Source organism: Molothrus ater, unplaced genomic scaffold, assembly GCF_012460135.2.
Source record: "Molothrus ater isolate BHLD 08-10-18 breed brown headed cowbird unplaced genomic scaffold, BPBGC_Mater_1.1 matUn_MA125, whole genome shotgun sequence".
In the NCBI taxonomy this organism is placed as follows: domain Eukaryota; kingdom Metazoa; phylum Chordata; class Aves; order Passeriformes; family Icteridae; genus Molothrus; species Molothrus ater.
The window spans coordinates 229,440-247,096 of record NW_023416577.1 but is presented as its reverse complement, the minus strand read 5'-3'; the positions used below and the strand labels follow the sequence as shown (position 1 = coordinate 247,096).

The window sequence follows — 17,657 nt, the reverse complement described above, 5'->3', positions numbered from 1 at the left end:
GGGGTTCCCATTGGTGTTTTTGGGGTTCCCATTGTTGGTTTTGGGGGTCCCAGGTTCCGGGGGGCTCTCAGGTGTATTTGAGGTGTTCCCATCGCTGTTTTTGGGGTTCCCATCGCTGTTTTGGGGGTTCCCATTGTTATATTTGGGGGTCCCAGGTTCCGAGGCGCTCTCGGGTGGTTTTGGGGGGGTTCCCATCGCTGGTTTTGGGGTCACATCCCCGTTTTTGGGGGTCCCAGGTTCCGGGGCGCCCCCCGGGACGAGGCTCTCGCCGTGGGGCTCTCGCGGCTGCTGCGGCTCCCGCTGGGCTCGGGCGGCGCCGCCCGGAGCTGGAGCCAGAGGGAGCTGAGACAGTGGGACGTGAACTGGGACAGCGGGCAGGTAACTGGGAACACTGGGAATGGACTGGGATGGACTGGGATGGACTGGGAATGGACTGGGATGGACTGGGACAGCGGGCAGGTAACTGGGATGGACTGGGAATGGACTGGGATGGACTGGGATGGACTGGGATGGACTGGGAATGGACTGGAACAGCGGGCAGGTAACTGGGATGGACTGGGAACGGGAACTGGGAGCACTGGGAGGGACTGGGAGGCCCCGGGCAGCCCCTCTGGGATTTTGGGGAGGGGTCTCAGCCCATCGGGATTTTGGGGAGGGGCCTTGGTCCCTCTGGGGTCTCGGGGAGGGGTCTCAGCCCCATTGGGATTTGAGGAGGGGTCTCGGGGGTGTTGGTTCGGGGCGGGGTCTCGGGGGTGTCTGGGGCAGGGTCTCAGCCCCATTGGGATTTTGGGGGCGGGGCCTCGGGGATTTTGGGGGCGGGGTCTCGGGGGTGTTGATTCGGGGCGGGGTCTCGGGGATGCTGTTTGGGGGCGTGGTCTCACGCCCCGCCCCTTGCCCCGCCCCCTCCCCAGGTGCGGCTGTGGCTCAGCGGTGACGTCACGCTGGGGCTGCGCGTGCTCTCCGCCCCCCCCCGCGTCCTGCACCAGTTCCTGGGGGGGGCCCTGGCCCTGGGGGGGCCCCCCCGCGACCCCCGCGAGCTGCAGCGGCTCCTGGAGGGGGGGCTCGACCCCTGAGACCCCCCCGGGGCTGGCACCCGCCATTTGTCACCGTCACTGTCCCCGAATTGTCACCCCCGACCCCCCCCCACACACACAAAAACTCAACGGCGCCCGGTGCTCGGCCTTTGATGGGGGGGGGGGGGGCTTGGAGCCCCCAAAATTATTGTGGGGAGGGGGCTCGGACACCCCAAAAATCTTTGTGGGAGGGGCTTGGAGTCCCCAAGTTCTTATGGGAGGGGTTTGGAGCCCCATGAATCCTCATGGGAGGGGTCTTAAAAACCCCCAAATCCTCGTGGGAGGGGCTTGGAGTCCCCAAATTCTTATGGGAGGGGTTTAAACCCCCCCAAATTTTTGTGGGAAGGGCTCGGACCCCTAAAATCCTTGTGGGAGGGGTTTGGACCCCCACGATTATTGTGGGAGGGGGCTTGGACACCCCAAAATCTTTGTGCAAGGGGTTTGGACCCCCCCCAAATCCTTTGGAGAAGTGTTTGGAATCCCCCAAATGCTTTTGGGAGGGGTTTGGACCCCCACAATTTTTGGGGGGGGGGGCGCTTGGAGCCCCAAAATATTTGTGGGGAGGGGTTTGGGGTCTCCCAAATCCTTGTGGGAGGGGTTTGGAGTCCCTAAATTATTGTGGGAGGGGCTCAGCCCCCACCCCCCCCAATCCCACCCATGGGGGTCCCACCCCATCCTCGAGGGGGGCTCTCACACAGTGGGACCCCAAACCCCCCCCCCAAAATGTCTGAAATTCCTCCCAAAATACCCCCAAAGCCCCCAAAATGTCCCCAAATCCCCCCTAAATGTCCCCAAATCCCCTCCAAAATGTCCCTAAATGCCCCCAAAATGTCTCCAAATCCCCCCCCAAAATCCCCCTAAAATGTCCCAAATCTCCCCAAATCCCCTCAAAATGCCCTTAAATCTCCCCCCAGCCTCCCCAACCCCCCCCCAAAATGTCCCCAAATCCCTCCCAAAATGTCCCAAACCTCCCAAAATGTCCCCAAATCCCTCCCAAAATGTCCCAAACCTCCCAAAATGTCCTCAAATCCCTCCGAAAACGTCCCGAAACCCCCCCAAAATGTCCCCAAATCCCTCCCAAAATGTCCCAAACCTCCCAAAATGTCCCCAAATCCCTCCCAAAATGTCCCAAACCCCCCCCAAAATGTCCCCAAATCCCTCCCAAAATGTCCCAAACCTCCCAAAATGTCCCCAAAGCCCCCCCAAAATGTCCCCAAATCCCCCCCAAAATGTCCCAAATCCCCCCCAAAATGTCCCAAACCTCCCAAAATGTCCCCAAAGCCCCCCCAAAATGTCTCCAAACCCCCCCCAAAATGTCCCCAACCCCCCCCAAAATGTCCCCAAACCCGTCACAAAATGTCCCCAAGCGCCCCCAAAGCGCCCCCAGACCCCCAGCCCGGTCTCTGCTCCGCTCTTTATTGGGGGTGGCAGCGCCCCAGAACCGACGGGGGGTGCGGGGGGGGGGGGGGGGAGGGGCGGCACCCCCCAGACCCCCCCCCCCCCCCCAAGGGCTGGGGGTGTCCCCGGGGGGGGCCCAGGGGGGTCCCCGGGGGCTTTGGGGGGGTCACCGGATGGCGATGAGCCCCACGTCCATCAGCTTCTGGATCTTCTGCGCTATCAGGGGGTTCTTGAGGTGCCTGGTTGGGGACACGGCGGGGTCAGGGGGTGGGGACACCTCGGGGACACCTCGGGGACACCCTGGGATGGTTGGGGACACACTGGGGACAGTTTGGGACCAGCTGGGGACATTTTGGGGACACTTTGGGGACCAGCTGGGGACACCACGGGATGGTTGGGGACACTGTGGGGACACCCTGGGGTGGTTGGGGACACTGTGGAGACACCATGGGAGAGTTGGGGACACACTGGGGACAGTTGGGGACAGTGTGGGGACAATGGGAACACTGTGGGGACAGCTTGGGATGGTTGGGGACAGCATGGGGACGCTTTGGGGGCACCGTGGAACACTGGGGACACTCTGGGACAGTTGGCGATAGTGTGGGGAGTGTGGGGACACTTTGGGGACACCCTGGGGTAGTTGGGGACATGTTGGGGACACAGTGGGGACACTCTGGCACAGTTGGGGACACTTTGGGGACAGCTGGGGACACTGAGTGCCCTCGGTACCACCCCCACCACCTTGGGGACCCTCAGTGCTATCCCCACCCACCTTGGGGACACTCGCTGCCACTGGCTTGGGGACCCTCAGTGCCACCCCCACCACCTCAGAGACCCTCAGTGTCACCCCTGCCCTGCCCTGGTGACCCTTGGGGACCCTCGGTGCCACCCCCCCGGTGTCACTGACTCGCTCAGGGCCTGCGGGTCCTTCTGCATCTGCTCCAGGATCAGCCTCATGGCCGGGTCCCCCATGATCTGCTGCACCTCGGGGTCGGCCAGGGCCCGGCGCCGCAGCTCCTCGGGGGGCTCCGAGCGCTGCTGCTGCCCCCGCACGCAGCGACGCAGCCCCTCCGCAGCCTCCTGGGGACACAGGGGACACAGGGACATGGGGGGTCACAGGGTGACACGGGTGTCACAGGGATCAGGGGGTGTCACAGGGATTGGGGGTGTCACAGGGATTGGGGGGACACAGGGATCAGGGGGTGTCACAGGGATCGGGGGGTGTCACAGGGATTGGGGGTGTCACAGGGATTGGGGGGGACACAGGGATCAGGGGGTGTCACAGGGATTGGGGGTGTCACAGGGATTGGGGGTGTCACAGGGATCAGGGGGTGTCACAGGGATTGGGGGTGTCACAGGGATTGGGGGGACACAGGGATTGGGGTGTCACAGGGATTGGGGGTGTCACAGGTGTCACAGGGGTTGGAGGTGACGCAGGTGTCACAGGGATTGGGGGGGACACAGGGATCAGGGGGTGTCACAGGGATCAGGGGGTGTCACAGGGATTGTGGGGCTCTGAGCGCTGCTGCTGCCCCCACACGCAGCCCCTCCACAGCCTCCTGGGGGACACAGGGGACACAGGGGTCACAGGGTGACACGCGTGTCACAGGGATCAGGGGTTGTCACAGGGATTGGGGGTGTCACAGGTGTCACAGGGATTGGGGGGGACACAGGGGTTGGAGGTGACGCAGGTGTCACAGGGATTGGGGGGGACACAGGGATCAGGGGGTGTCACAGGGATTGGGGTGTCACAGGGATTGGGGGGGACACAGGGATCAGGGGGTGTCACAGGGATCAGGGGGTGTCACAGGGATCGGGGGGCTCCGAGCGCTGCTGCTGCCCCCACACGCAGCCCCTCCGCAGCCTCCTGGGGGACACAGGGACATGGGGGGGTCACCAAGGACATGGGAGTGTCACAGGGATCAGGGGGTGTCACAAGGACATGGGAGTGTCACAAGGATTGGGGGTGTCACAGGGATTGGGGGTGTCACAGGTGTCACAGGGATCAGGGGGTGTCACAGGGGTCAGGGGGTGTCACAGGGGTCAGGGGGTGTCACAGGGATTGGGGTGTCACAGGGATCAGGGGGTGTCACAGGTGTCACAGGGGTCAGGGGGTGTCACAGGGGTCAGGGGGTGTCACAGGGATTGGGGTGTCACAGGGGTCACAAGGATTGGGGTGTCACAGGGATTGGGGTGTCACAGGGTCAGGGGGTGTCACAGGGATTGGGGTGTCACAGGGATTGGGGTGTCACAGGTGTCACAAGGATTGGGGTGTCACAGGGTCAGGGGGCTCTCAGTGCCGCTGTCCCTCTGCAGCCCCCTGGGGGACACAGGGGGGGCACAGGGGGTCACCAAGGGTCCCGGGGGGGTCCCGGGGGTGCCGGCCCCACCTTGCAGGAGGGGTCGAGGTCCAGGGCGCGCTGATAAACCTCCATGGCCTTGGTGTAATCGCGCATGGCCTCGAGCGCCGCCGCCTTCCGCGTGTAACCCTTGACTGGGGACAGAGGGGGACAGAGGGGACATGGAGGGGACAGCGGGGGACAGGGGGACATGGAGGGGACAGAGGGACATGGAGGGGACAGCGGGACATGGGGGGGACAGGGGGGACATGGGGGGGACAGCGGGGGACAGAGGGGACATGGAGGGACAGGGGGACATGGAGGGGACAGCGGGGGACAGGGGGACATGGGGGGGACAGGGGGACATGGAGGGGACAGCGGGGGACAGGGGGGACATGGAGGGGACAGGGGGACATGGAGGGGACAGAGGGGGACAGGGGGGACATGGGGGGGACAGGGGACATGGAGGGGACAGAGGGGGACAGGGGGACAAAGGGGACACAGGGACAAAGGGGGACATTGGTACAGTGGGGCCGCAGGGACAGGGAGGACGTGGGCACAGATGGGGGACAAAGGGACAGGCAGAAGGACACAGGGACACACAGGTTGAGGAGGATGGACACAGGGACAGGAGGGGACACAGGGACAGGAGGGGACACAGGGACACGTGGAGGGACAGGTAGAACAGGACGAGGAAGGCACGGGCAGAGAAGGAGGAGGGTGAGGATGATGAGGGCGCAGCAGAGGAAGGGCAGGGCCTGTCCCCTGCTGTCCCCTCGTGTCCCCACTCACTGAAGGTGGGCTCCAGCCGGATGCACTCCTCACAGTCCTGGGGAAAAACGGGGGGTCAGGAGGGTCCCAAAGTGCCCCTTGCACCCCACAGACAACCCCAGCACCTCCTCTGTGCCCCCAAACCGCCCCAGAATCCCAAACCAACCCTCAGGACCCTCTCACACCCCTCAAACCAACCCCAAATCAGCCCCCAGACCCCCAAATCTACCACCAGAACCCTCTTACACCCCTCAAAGCATCTCCAGACCCTCACACCAGTCCCAAACCCCCCAAACCAACCCCCAGGATCCCCAAACCAGTCCCAAATCCCCCAAACCAGTCCCAAACCACCCCAAAATCCTCCAAACCAGTCCCAAATCCCCCAAACCATTCCCAAACCCCCCAAAACCCCCCAAACCATCCCCAAAGCCCCCAAACCATTCCCAAACCCCCCAAACCAGTTCCAAACCCCCCAAACCAACCCCCAGGACCCTCCAAACCAGTCCCAAACCCCCCAAACCCTTCCCAAACCATCCCCAAAGCCCCCAAACCATTCCCAAACCCCCCAAACCATCCCCAAACCTCCCAAACCCCCCAGGACCCCCCAAACCATTCCCAAACCCCCCAAAATCCCCCAAATCCCCCCAAATCCCCCAAACCCCCCAAAATCCCCCAAACCATTCCCAAACCCCCCAAACCAACCCCCAGGACCCTCCAAACCAGTCCCAAACCCCCCAAACCATTCCCAAACCATCCCCAAAATCCCCCAAACCATTCCCAAACCCCCCAAAGCCCCCAGAGCAGCCCCCAGGACCCCCCAAAGCGGTGCCAGACCTTGAGGGCCAGGGGGAACTCGAGCAGTTTGGTGTAGCAGGCGGCGCGGTTGCTGTAGAGCCGCGCCTCGTGCGGGTTGCGCCGGATGGCCTCGCTGTAGTGCTTCATGGCCTGCGGGTAATCCCCTGCAAAAAGAGCCCCCCTCGCTCTCAGGGGGTGCCCCCAAACCCCTCCGAGTCCCCTGGAAGCGCCCCCAAAGCCCCTCGGACCTCGCTGGAAGCACTCGTTGCCTTTGTTCTTCTCCTCCAGCGCCAGGTCGGGGTCGATGTAGGCCAAGCGCTCCTGCTCCTTCAGGATCTTCTCAGCCTGCAGGGGTTTGGGGGGGTCAGGAGGGGGCCAGGGGGTCACCCCAAACCCCCCAAACCAGGCCCAAACACCCAAGAACCCTCCAAACCAGTTCCAAAGTCCCCAGGACCCTCCAAACCAGGCCCAAACCCCCCAGGACCCTCCAAACCAGTTCCGAAGTCCCCAGAACCCTTCAAACCAGTTCCAAACCCCCCAGGACCCTTCAAACCAGTCCCAAACCCCCCAGGACCCTCCAAATAAGGCCCAAACCCCCCAAACCAGTCCCAAAGTCCCCAGGACCCTTCAAACCAGGCCCAAACCCCCCAGAACCCTCCAAACCAGGCCCAAAGTCCCCAGGACCCTTCAAACCAGTCCCAAACACCCCAGGACCCTCCAAACCAGTCCCAAAGTCCCCAGGACCCTTCAAACCAGTCCCAAACACCCCAGGACCCTCCAAGCCAGGCCCAAACCCCCCAAACAAGGCCCAAACCCCCCAGAACCCTCCAAACCAGGCCCAAACCCCCCAAACCAGTCCCAAACCCCCCAGGACTCCCCAAACCAGTCCCAAACACCCCCAGGACCCTCAAACCAGTCCCAAACCCCCCAGGACCCTCCAAACCAGGCCCAAAGTCCCAAACCCACCCTCAGTCCCCTCAAACCAGGCCCAAAGCTCCCAAATCAGCGCCCAGAATCCCAAACCAACCCCCAGGACCCTCAAACCAGTCCCAAACACCCCCCAGGACACTCAAACCCATCCCAAACGCCCCAGGACTCCCCAAACCAGTCCCAAACCCCCCCGAACCCTCCAAACCAGTCCCAAAGCCCCCAAACCAGCCCCAAGGATCCTCAAACCAGTCCTAAACACCCCAAACCAGCCCCCAGGACCCTCAAACCAGTCCTAAACCCCCCAAACCAGCCCCCAGGAGCCTCCAAACCATTCCCAAAGCCCCCCCAGTCACCTGCTGACACTTCTTGAGCACGTCGGGCGTGCGGTGCTCGGCCAGGGATTTGTTGTAGAAGTGCACGGCGTCCTTGTAGCGCTCCTCGCGGAAATACGAGTTCCCAATCCTCGCATAGGCCCTGGGGGGGGGACACAGGGACGGTTTGGGGGCGACAGGGACGGTTTGGGGGGGACGGCAGAGACCCCAAAAGCTGCCGAGCTCACTTGGCAATCTGCCTGTAATCCTCGCGGTTCTCCCGGCCCACCTCGATGGCGCGCTCGCACAGCGCCCGGCACCGCTCGTACTCGCCCGTCTCGAAGTACACGGCTGGCATTGGGGGAGATTTGGGGTTCAGGGGGGGAGATTTGGGGTTCGGGAGGGGAGTTTGGGGTTCGGGACGGGTTTAGGGTGACAAACCTGCTTGGTTGGTGACGTAGGTCATGTTGGTGGGGTCCAGCTGCTCGGCGCGGGTGTAGTGCTCCAGCGCCGCCGGGAACTCCTTGCGCTTGTAGGCGGCGTTGCCCAGCTCCTTCTCCTTCTGGGCCTGGGGGGAACCCCAAAATCGGCTGAAATCACCCCAAATTCCACACCCAGATCATCCCCACCATGGCCCAGCTCCTTCTCCTTCTGGGCCTGGGGGGAGCCCCAAAATCGGCTGAAATCACCCCAAATTCCACACCCAGATCCTTCTCCTGCCATGGCCCAGCTCCTTCTCCTTCTGGGCCTGGGGGGAGCCCCAAAATCGGCTGAAATCACCCCAAATTCCACACCCAGATCATCCCCACCATGACCCAGCTCCTTCTCCCACTATGTCTGCAGAGGAACCCCAAAATCGGCTGAAATCACCCCAAATTTCACACCCAGATCCTTCTCCTGCCATGACCCAGCTCCTTCTCCTTCTGGGCCTGAGGGGAGCCCCAAAATCGGCTGAAATCACCCCAAATTCCACACCCAGATCCTTCTCCTGCCATGACCCAGCTCCTTCTCCTTCTGGGCCTGGGGGGAACCCCAAAATCGGCTGAAATCACCCCAAATTCCACACCCAGATCATCCCCACCATGGCCCAGCTCCTTCTCCTTCTGGGCCTGGGGGGAGCCCCAAAATCGGCTGAAATCACCCCAAATTCCACACCCAGATCATCCCCACCATGACCCAGCTCCTTCTCCTTCTGGGCCTGGGGGGAGCCCCAAAAATGGCTGAAATCACCCCAAATTCCACACCCAGATCATCCCCACCATGACCCAGCTCCTTCTCCTTCTGTATCATAAGGGGAACCCCAAAATCGGCTGAAATCACCCCAAATTTCAGACCCAGATCCTTCTCCTGCCATGGCCCAGCTCCTTCTCCTTCTGGGCCTGGGGGAACCCCAAAATCGGCTGAAATCACCCCAAATTCCACACCCAGATCATCCCCACCATGACCCAGCTCCTTCTCCTTCTGGGCCTGGGGGGAGCCCCAAAATCGGCTGAAATCACCCCAAATTCCACACCCAGATCCTTCTCCTGCCATGGCCCAGCTCCTTCTCCTTCTGGGCCTGGGGGGAACCCCAAAATCGGCTGAAATCACCCCAAATTCCACACCCAGATCATCCCCACCATGACCCAGCTCCTTCTCCTTCTGGGCCTGGGGGGAACCCCAAAATCGGCTGAAATCACCCCAAATTCCACACCCAGATCATCCCAACCATGGCCCAGCTCCTTCTCCTTCTGGGCCTGGGGGGAGCCCCAAAATCGCCTGAAATCACCCCAAATTCCACACCCAGATCCTTCTCCTGCCATGGCCCAGCTCCTTCTCCTTCTGGGCCTGGGGGGAACCCCAAAATCGGCTGAAATCACCCCAAATTCCACACCCAGATCATCCCCACCATGACCCAGCTCCTTCTCCTTCTGGGCCTGGGGGGAGCCCCAAAATCGGCTGAAATCACCCCAAATTCCACACCCAGATCCTTCTCCTGACATGGCCCAGCTCCTTCTCCCTCTGGGCCTGAGGGAAACCCCAAAATCGCCTGAAATCACCCCAAACTCCACACCCAGATCATCCCAACCATGACCCAGCTCCTTCTCCCACTATGCCTGCAGAGGAACCCCAAAATCGGCTGAAATCACCCCAAATTTCACACCCAGATCTTTCTCCCACTATGTCTGCAGAGGAACCCCAAAATCGGCTGAAATCACCCCAAATTTCACACCCAGCTCCTCCTCCCACTGTGCAGATCCCCCAAAACCAGCCCCTCACCCCAAAACCCAGGTGAGACCCTCCCCAATTCCCCATTCCTCCCCCCCCCCCAGCCCCATTTTGGGGACCCCCCCCCCCTCACCTCCTGCTTGTTCTGGGGGAGCTCCTCGGTCGGGGGGGGCTGCGAGGGGGGTGGTGGGGGCGGGGGGGGTGGGGAAGGCGCCTCCTCCTCTTCCTCAGCCCCGCTCAGCTCCACCCCCAGCAGCACGCTCAGCGTCGTCATCACCCGCGGGTCCTGCAGCTTCCTGGCAGGGGGAACCAGGGCTTTGGGGGGGCTGCACCCCGAAATTCCCATCCCAGAACTGTCCCGAGGGGGCTGCACCCCGAAAATCCCATCCCAGAACTGTCCCGAGAGGGCTGCACCCCGAAATTCCCATCCCAGAACTGTCCTGAGGGAGCTGCACCCCAAAACTCCCGTCCCAAAATTCCCCCGAGGGGGCTGCACCCCAAAATCCCATCCCAGAACTGTCCCGAGGGGGCTGCACCCCGAAATCCCCATCCCAGAACTGTCCCGAGGGGGCTGCACCCCGAAATTCCCATTCCAGAACTGTCCCGAGGGAGCTGCACCCCAAAACTCCCGTCCCAAAATTCCCCATCCCAAAATTCCCATCCCAGAACTGTCCCGAGAGGGCTACACCCCAAAAATCCCATCCCAGAACTGTCCCGAGGGGGCTGCACCCCAAAATCCCACCCCAGAACTGTCCCGAGGGGGCTGCACCCCAAAAATCCCATCCCAGAACTGTCCCGAGGGGGCTGCACCCCAAAATTCCCATCCCAGAACTCTCCCGAGAGGGCTGCACCCCGAAATCCCCATCCCAGAACTGTCCCGAGAGGGCTGCACCCCAAAAATCCCATCCCAGAACTGTCCCGAGGGGGCTGCACCCCAAAATTCCCATCCCAGAACTGTCCCGAGGGGGCTGCACCCCAAAAATCCCATCCCAAAATTCCCCATCCCAAAATTCCCATCCCAGAACTGTCCCGAGGGGGCTGCACCCCGAAAGTCCCGTCCCAAAATTCCCCATCCCAAAATTCCCATCCCAGAACTGTCCCGAGAGGGCTACACCCCAAAATTCCCATCCCAGAACTGTCCCGAGGGGGCTGCACCCCGAAATTCCCATCCCAGAACTGTCCCGAGGGGGCTGCACCCCGAAATCCCATCCCAGAACTGTCCCAAGGGGGCTGCACCCCGAAAATCCCATCCCAGAACTGTCCCCAGAGAGCTGCACCCCGAAACTCCCGTCCCAAAATTCCCCATCCCAAAATTCCCATCCCAGAACTGTCCCGAGGGGGCTGCACCCCGAAATTCCCATCCCAGAACTGTCCCGAGGGAGCTGCACCCCAAAATCCCCGTCCCAGCCCCTCAGTGCCCCCCTCCAGCCCCCCAAGCCCCCTCCCAGCCCCTCAAACCCCTCCCATTCCCTCAAGGCCCCTCCCAGCCCCCCAAAACTCCTTCCTAGTCCCCCAAGACCCCTTTGCAGTCCCTCCCAGCCCCTCAAACCCCCCCAAACCCCCTCCCCAGACCCCCAGAGCCCCTCCCCAAAGCCCCCCGGCCCCAAACCCCCTCCCCAGCCCCCCACTGATGCTCCCAGGCCCCCAAACCCCCCTCTCAGCCCCTCAAACCCCTCACTGACACCCCCAAACCCCTCCCAGCCCCCCAAACCCCCTCTCCAGCCCTCGAACCCCCTCACTGACACCCCCAAACCCCTCAGTGATGCCCCCAAACCCCTCCCAGCCCCCCAAACCCCCTCACTGACGCCCCCAAACCCCCTCTCCAGCCCTTGAAGCCCCTCACTGACACCCCCAAACCCCTCAGTGATGCCCCCAAACCCCCTCCCCAGCCCCCCAAACCCCCTCCCAGCCCCCCAGAGCCCCCCAAACCCCTCACTGACGCCCCCAAACCCCCTCCCCAGGCCCCAAACCCCCTCACTGACACCCCCAAACCCCTCACTGACGCCCCCCAAACCCCTCCCCAGCCCCCCCAAACCCCTCCCCAGCCCCCCAAACCCCCTCCCCAGCCCCCCAGAGCCCCCCAAACCCCCTCACTGACACCCCCAAACCCCTCCCCAGCCCCCCAAACCCCCTCCCCCAGCCCCCCAGAGCCCCCCAAGCCCCTCACTGACGCCCCCAGCTGCCCGGGGTCGCTGCGCAGCGTCTCCAGCAGCCGCCGGTACTCGGGGTCCCCCAGCAGCCCCCGGGTGCGGGGATCGGCCTCCAGCCGGGCCAGCAGGTCAGGGGCACTGAAGGGGTTCAGCAGCTTCCGCTCTGCAGCGGGGGCACAGCGGGGCAGGCGCCCCAAAAACCATCTCAGGGGGGCTGAAACCACCTCAGGGGGGCTGAAACCATCTCAGGGGGGCTGAAACCATCTCAGGGGGGCTGAAACCATCTCGGGGGGGCTGAAACCATCTCAGGGAGGCTGAAACCATCTCAGGGGGGCTGAAACCATCTCGGGGGGGCTGAAACCATCTCAGAGGGGCTGAAACCATCTCAGAGGGGCTGAAATCATCTCAGGGGGGCTGAAACCATCTCAGAGGGGCTGAAACCATCTCAGGGGGGTTGAAACCATCTCAGGGGGGCTGAAACCATCTCAGGGGGGCTGAAATCATCTCAGGGGGGCTGAAATCCTGCCCTCGACACCCCAAACTCACCTCTCCCCATTCCCCAGGACCCTGAAACTCTTTGGGCTACCCAAAAACTTTCAGGGCCACCCAAAACCTTTCAGGCACCCCAAAAATCATCTCAGGGAGGCTGAAATCCTGCCCTCGACATCCCACACTCACCTCTCCCCATTCCCCAGGACTCTGAAACTCTCTGGGCTACCCAAAAACTTCTCCAGGTCACCCAAAACCTTGCTGGACCACCCCAAAACCTCTCCAGGCTACCAAAAACCTTTCAGGGCCACCCAAAATCCTTCAGGGCCACCCAAGATTTCTCCAAGCCACCCAAAATCTCCCCAGGACTCTGAAACTCTCTGGGAGACCAAAAATCTCTCCAGGGCCACCCAAAATCTCTCCAGGTCACTCAAAATCCTTCAGGGACACCCAGAAACTTCCAGGGCCACCCAAAACTTCTCAGGCGCCCCAAAAACCATCTCAGGGAGGCTGAAATCCTGCCCTCGACACCCCAAACTCACCTCTCCCCATTCCCCAGGAGCCCTGAAACTCTCTGGGCTACCCAAAAACTTTCAGAGTCTCACAAAACCTCTCCAGGGCCACCCAAAACTTCTCCAGGTCACTTAAAACCTCCCCAGGAGCCCTGAAACTCTCTGGGCTACCCAAAAACCTTTCAGGGCCACCCAAAACCTTCCAGGGCCACCCAAAATCCTTCAGGGCCACCCAAGATTTCCCCAGGCCACCCAAAATCTCCCCAGGACTCTGAAACTCTCTGGGAGACCAAAAACCTCTCCAGGGCCACCCAAAACCTCTCCAGGGCCACCTAAAACTTCTCCAGGGCCACCCAAAACCTCTTCAGACCACCTAAAACATTTCTGTGCCCCCTAAAACTTCTCTGAGCGACTCAAAACCTTCCAGGGCCACCCAAAACCACCCCAGGACCCTGAAACTCTCTAGGTCACCCAAAACCTTCCAGGGCCACCCAAAACCTCCCCAGACCACCCAAACCCATCCCAGGGAGCTCCCCCAGCGCCCCCCTACCCGCCAGCCTGGCCTCCACCCCGCGCAGGCCCTGCAGGAGCTGCTCATTGCCCGGCTCCCGGGCCAGCCCCTCCTCGTAGGTGGCCTTGGCCTCCTCCAGGCGCTGCAGGAACTCCAGAGCCGCCGCCTTGCGCGAGTACCCCTGGGGGACACGGGGGGGACACGGGGGGGACGCGGGGTCACAGCCCTGGCCTGGCCTCTGGGGGGCCCGGGACCCCCACCCTGACCCCCCCATTATGGACAGACCCCACCCTGACCCCCCCACATTCATGGACAGACCCCCCCACTAAGGAGAGACCCCCACCCTGACCCCCCCCATTATGGTCAGACCCCACCCCAACCACCCCACACCCATGGTCAGACCCCAACCTTGACCCCCCCCATTATGGTTAACCCCACCCTGACCCGCCCACACCCATGGTCAGACCCCAACCTTGACCCCCCCATTATGGTTAATCCCCACCCTGACCCCCCCCTCCATGGTCAGAGCCCACCCTGACCACCCCACACCCATGGTCAGACCCCAACCTTGACCCCCCCATTATGGTTAACCCCCACCCTGACCCCCCCCACATTCATGGACAGACCCCCCCACTAAGGAGAGACCCCCCACCCTGACCCCCCCATTATGGACGGACCCCACCCTGACCCCCCCTCCGTGGTCAGAGCCCACCCTGACCCCCCCACATTCATGGACAGACCCCCCCCACTAAGGAGAGACCCCCACCCTGACCCCTCCATTATGGACAGACCCCACCCCGACCACCCCACACCCATGGTCAGACCCCAACCTTGACCCCCCCCATTATGGTTAACCCCCACCCTGACCCCCCCATTATGGACGGACCCCACCCTGACCCCCCCATTATGGTTAACCCCCACCCTGACCCCCCCATTATGGTTAATCCCCACCCTGACCCCCCCTCCATGGTCAGAGCCCACCCTGACCCCTAAAGGACCCCATGGGGACAGGGTGTCCCCCCTGCTCTGTCCCCCTAGGATCCCCCACCCTGACCCTCCATGGGATCCCCCATGGTCAGACCCCCTGAGACCCCCCCCCCAAATCATCCCCCCATGAGCCCATAGGGGCTGTACAGACCCCCCCAAGATGAGCCCCCCATAACCCCATAGGGGCTGTACCCCCCAGATCACCTCCCCATGACCCAATAGGGGCTGCACACACCCCAAAATCAGTCCCCCGTGATCCTATAGGGGCTGTACCCCCCAGATCATCCCCCCATGACCCAATAGGGGCTGCACACACCCCAAAATCAGCTCCCCATGATCCTATAGGGGCTGTACCCCCCAGATCACCCCCCCATGACCCAATAGGGGCTGCACACACCCCAAAATCAGCTCCCCATGATCCTATAGGGGCTGTACCCCCCAGATCATCCCCCATGACCCAATAGGGGCTGCACACACCACACCCCCCCCCCCCCCATTCCTCCAAGCTCCGCACACACCCCTCACCCTCATCCCCTCCCCCAGACCCCCCCGATCCCCTCTCACCCCCCCAGACCCCCCCTGGCACCCCCTGTGCCCACCTTGGCCCAGTCGGGGCGCAGCTCCAGCGTGCCCAGGCATTGCTGAGCCCCCATTCCCCCCATCCTCCCCACACCCCCCGAGTCCCCCAAGCCCCCCGGTGCCCCCCGTGCCCACCTTGGCCCAGTCGGGGCGCAGCTCCAGCGTGCGGCACGCATCGGCCAGGGCCCGCCCGTAGTCGCCGAGCCGCGCGTAGGCGGCCGAGCGGTTGCTGAACAGGACGTGGTTGTTGGGGTCCCGGGCGATGGCGGCCGAGTAGTGCCCCACGGCCGCCCCCACGTCCCCCGCCGCCAGCGCCCGGTTCCCCCGCTCCTTCAGCTCCTGAGCCTGCCCGAGCCGCACCGGGAACCGGAGAGGGGCACACGGAACGGGAGAGGGGCAGGAGAACCGGAGACGGGCAGGGGAACGGGAGAGGAGAACACGGAACGGGAGAGGAGGACACGGAACGGGAGAGGGGCAGGGGAACCGGAGACGGGCAGGGGAACGGGAGAGGGGCAGGGGAACGGGAGAGGAGGACACGGAACGGGAGAGGAGGAGAGGAAAAGGAGGCACGGGAGCAGGAAAGGAGGAACGGGAGACGGAGAAAAGAAACGGGAGAGGGAGAGGAAGAAGAGGCAGGGGAATGGGGAGAGGGAGAGGAGGAACGGGGAGCGGGAGAAGGGGCACGGAAATGAGGAGAGGGGGAGAGGAAGAGAAGGCACGGGAAAGGGAAGGGAGGAGGAAGAGCAGGCAGGGGAACGGGGAGAGAAAGAGGAGGCACGAGAACGGGGAGAAGAGCAAGTAGGAGAACGGGGAGAGGGTGAGGAAGAGGAGGCACGGGAAGGAGAAGGGAAGAGGATGAGGGAGAGGAAGGGAAAGGGACGGAGGGAAAACAGCGAAGGGCCGGGAGCAGCAAGGGGCGAGGAAGATGAGGAGGATGAAGGTGTCAGGAAGACGAGGAGGATGAAGGCGCAAAAGAAATGAGGATGAAAGGGGCGAGGAAGATGAAGATAACGAAGGTGCGAGGAAGATGAGAAGGATGAAGAAGCAAGGGAGGGCAAATGACAGGCAGAGAGAAGAGCGTGAGCAAGGCCGGAAGGATGAAGACGAGGGCGGTGAAGATGAAGGAGAAGCGAAGAAGAAGAGGAGGAAGGAAAAAGAACAAGAACGTGAGCAAGGAGGCTCTTCCCGGAGACCCCAAACCCCTCCAGGACCCCCTCGCCCCCTCAAGGACCCTGAACCCCCCAGGGACCCATCAGGGACCCCCAGACAAACCCAAACCGCCCTGAGCCCCCTCAGGGACCCCCAGACAAACCCAAACCGCCCTGAGCCCCCTCAGGGACCCCCAGACAAGCCCAAACCGCCCTGAGCCCTCTCAGGGCCCCGTCAGTTCCCCCTCAGCTCCCTCAGGGACCCCCAGACGAGCCCAAACCACCCCGAGCCCCCTCAGGGCCCCGCGCTCCCCTCAGAGCGCTCTGACCCCGGCAGCGACCCCCGAGCCCCGTTCGGGATCGCCATAAAACCCAGCCCCGATCCCCAGCCCTGTCCCCGGAGCTGCCCCGGTCCCGGTTCCCCTCAGGCCCCTCCGCCCGCCCCGGGACCCCCTCAGGGCCGCTCCCCCCCCCCCCCACCTCCTCCATGGCCGCGGCTCCGCTCCCGCCGCTCCCGCGCCGCCCTCTGGAAGCTGCTAGAACCCTGCGGCCACGCCCCCCGCGCCCCATTGGCCGCCCGCCCCGCCCGCCCGCCCCCGCGCACGCTCCCATTGGCTGCCTCTCGCCTTCCCGCCTTCCCATTGGCTGCTGGGCGCAGCGGGGCGCGCCCCTTTCCAGACGGAAGCCGGCATCGGGGCCCGCCCACGCGTGCTCCCATTGGTTGTGTCTCCCGGAGCTGGGCGCTCATTGGCTGAGCTCCTCTGGGACTTCTGGAATTTTCCGCTTCTCCCATTGGCTGCGAGCGGCGCTGATCACAGAGGCGGGGGGGGAGACGGGGAGCGCCCCCTCGCGGTGCGGAGGTATCGCTGGGAACGGAGAGAGGGGCGGGGCTTGAACAAAATGGGCGGGGCTTGCGCTAAAGGGGCGTGGCTTGCACGGGGGACCCTCTCCCGTGGCCAGTGAGAGTCACGGAGGGGAATCCAAGGGGGGGCGAGTGACACACGTGTGACCTTGGCAGGGCCCTGCTGTGACCCCTCCCCTCCCCCTCCCCACTCCCACCCCTCGTGTCCCCCTCCACCCCTCCCCCATTGCTCGTCCTGCTCCGAGGGGTCCCCGTGTTACCACCCTTGGGACCCCCAGGGACACCCCCACCCCTCCCGTGCCGCCCCCCATGTCACATCGCCCCTCCCCCAATGTCACATCCCCCCCTCCCCCACCCCAAATTTGCCCCCCGGACCCCCCCGTCCCACGGGAAAGAGGCGCCGGCAGGAAAAGGAGCCGCTGGGTTTATTGGGGGGAGGAAGTGGGGGGGGCAGAGGGGGGATTTTGGGTCCCCCTTGGCCCTCCTGGGTCGGTTTGTCCTGATTTTGGTCCTTTTTACCCCAAATCCAACGGCAGGGGCGGGGGGAGGGGTGAAGGCACCTCGCGGGGGAGGGGAAGGGGGGGGCACGGGGGG

At 63.4% G+C, this 17,657-nt stretch overlaps 3 protein-coding genes across 4 annotated transcripts in view; 1 reads left to right on the top strand and 2 right to left on the bottom strand.

The window, feature by feature from the left end:
- Window positions 1-236: 236 nt before the first annotated feature.
- LOC118701079 (FERM domain containing kindlin 3) lies at window positions 237-1,158 on the top strand (the record flags this gene model as incomplete). The annotated part of the gene is made up of 2 exons (XM_036405679.1): window positions 237-378; window positions 912-1,158. Coding segments are annotated over 2 exons (304 nt in total), but the record flags the coding sequence as incomplete, so codon positions are not given.
- A 1,309-nt stretch (window positions 1,159-2,467) lies between these two features.
- Window positions 2,468-16,771, bottom strand: STIP1 (stress induced phosphoprotein 1). Of its 2 annotated transcripts, XM_036405702.2 has the most exons (14): window positions 16,682-16,771; window positions 15,189-15,398; window positions 13,527-13,668; window positions 11,997-12,138; window positions 9,959-10,121; window positions 8,059-8,185; window positions 7,866-7,968; window positions 7,660-7,780; window positions 6,625-6,721; window positions 6,416-6,540; window positions 5,603-5,639; window positions 4,862-4,965; window positions 3,379-3,551; window positions 2,468-2,710 (listed from the first exon to the last, which is right to left on the bottom strand). In XM_036405702.2, the coding sequence occupies exons 1-14, from the start codon at window positions 16,769-16,771 to the stop codon at window positions 2,638-2,640; spliced, it is 1,707 nt and encodes a 568-aa protein (XP_036261595.2). In that variant the 3' UTR covers window positions 2,468-2,637. The 2 variants fall into 2 exon arrangements, with proteins under 2 accessions (XP_036261595.2, XP_054374258.1); XM_054518283.1 differs by lacking the exons at window positions 2,468-2,710; window positions 3,379-3,551 and adding an exon at window positions 4,261-4,338 and having other exon boundaries at window positions 16,682-16,744.
- Window positions 16,772-16,945: 174 nt separating this feature from the next.
- Window positions 16,946-17,657, bottom strand: part of SIPA1 (signal-induced proliferation-associated 1) — a 5,332-nt gene continuing 4,620 nt past the window's right edge. The window contains exon 7 of the mRNA XM_036405678.1: window positions 16,946-17,067. Within this exon, the coding sequence (XP_036261571.1) occupies window positions 16,946-17,067 (122 nt within the window). The remainder of the gene's footprint in view (window positions 17,068-17,657) is intronic.

What these genes read in the sequence shown, in the direction of transcription:
- STIP1 (XM_036405702.2), bottom strand. Translation starts at nt 16,771, where the DNA reads ATGGGGCGCGGGGGGCGTGGCCGCAGGGTTCTAGCAGCTTCCAGAGGG. An exon ending in TGCGCCCCGACTGGGCCAAG is followed by an intron (nt 13,669 to 15,188) that starts GTGGGCACGGGG and finishes CGTGTCCCCCAG; the next exon opens with GGGTACTCGCGCAAGGCGGC. An exon ending in ACCTCGACCCCTCCTGCAAG is followed by an intron (nt 3,552 to 4,861) that starts GTGGGGCCGGCA and finishes CTGTGTCCCCAG; the next exon opens with GAGGCTGCGGAGGGGCTGCG.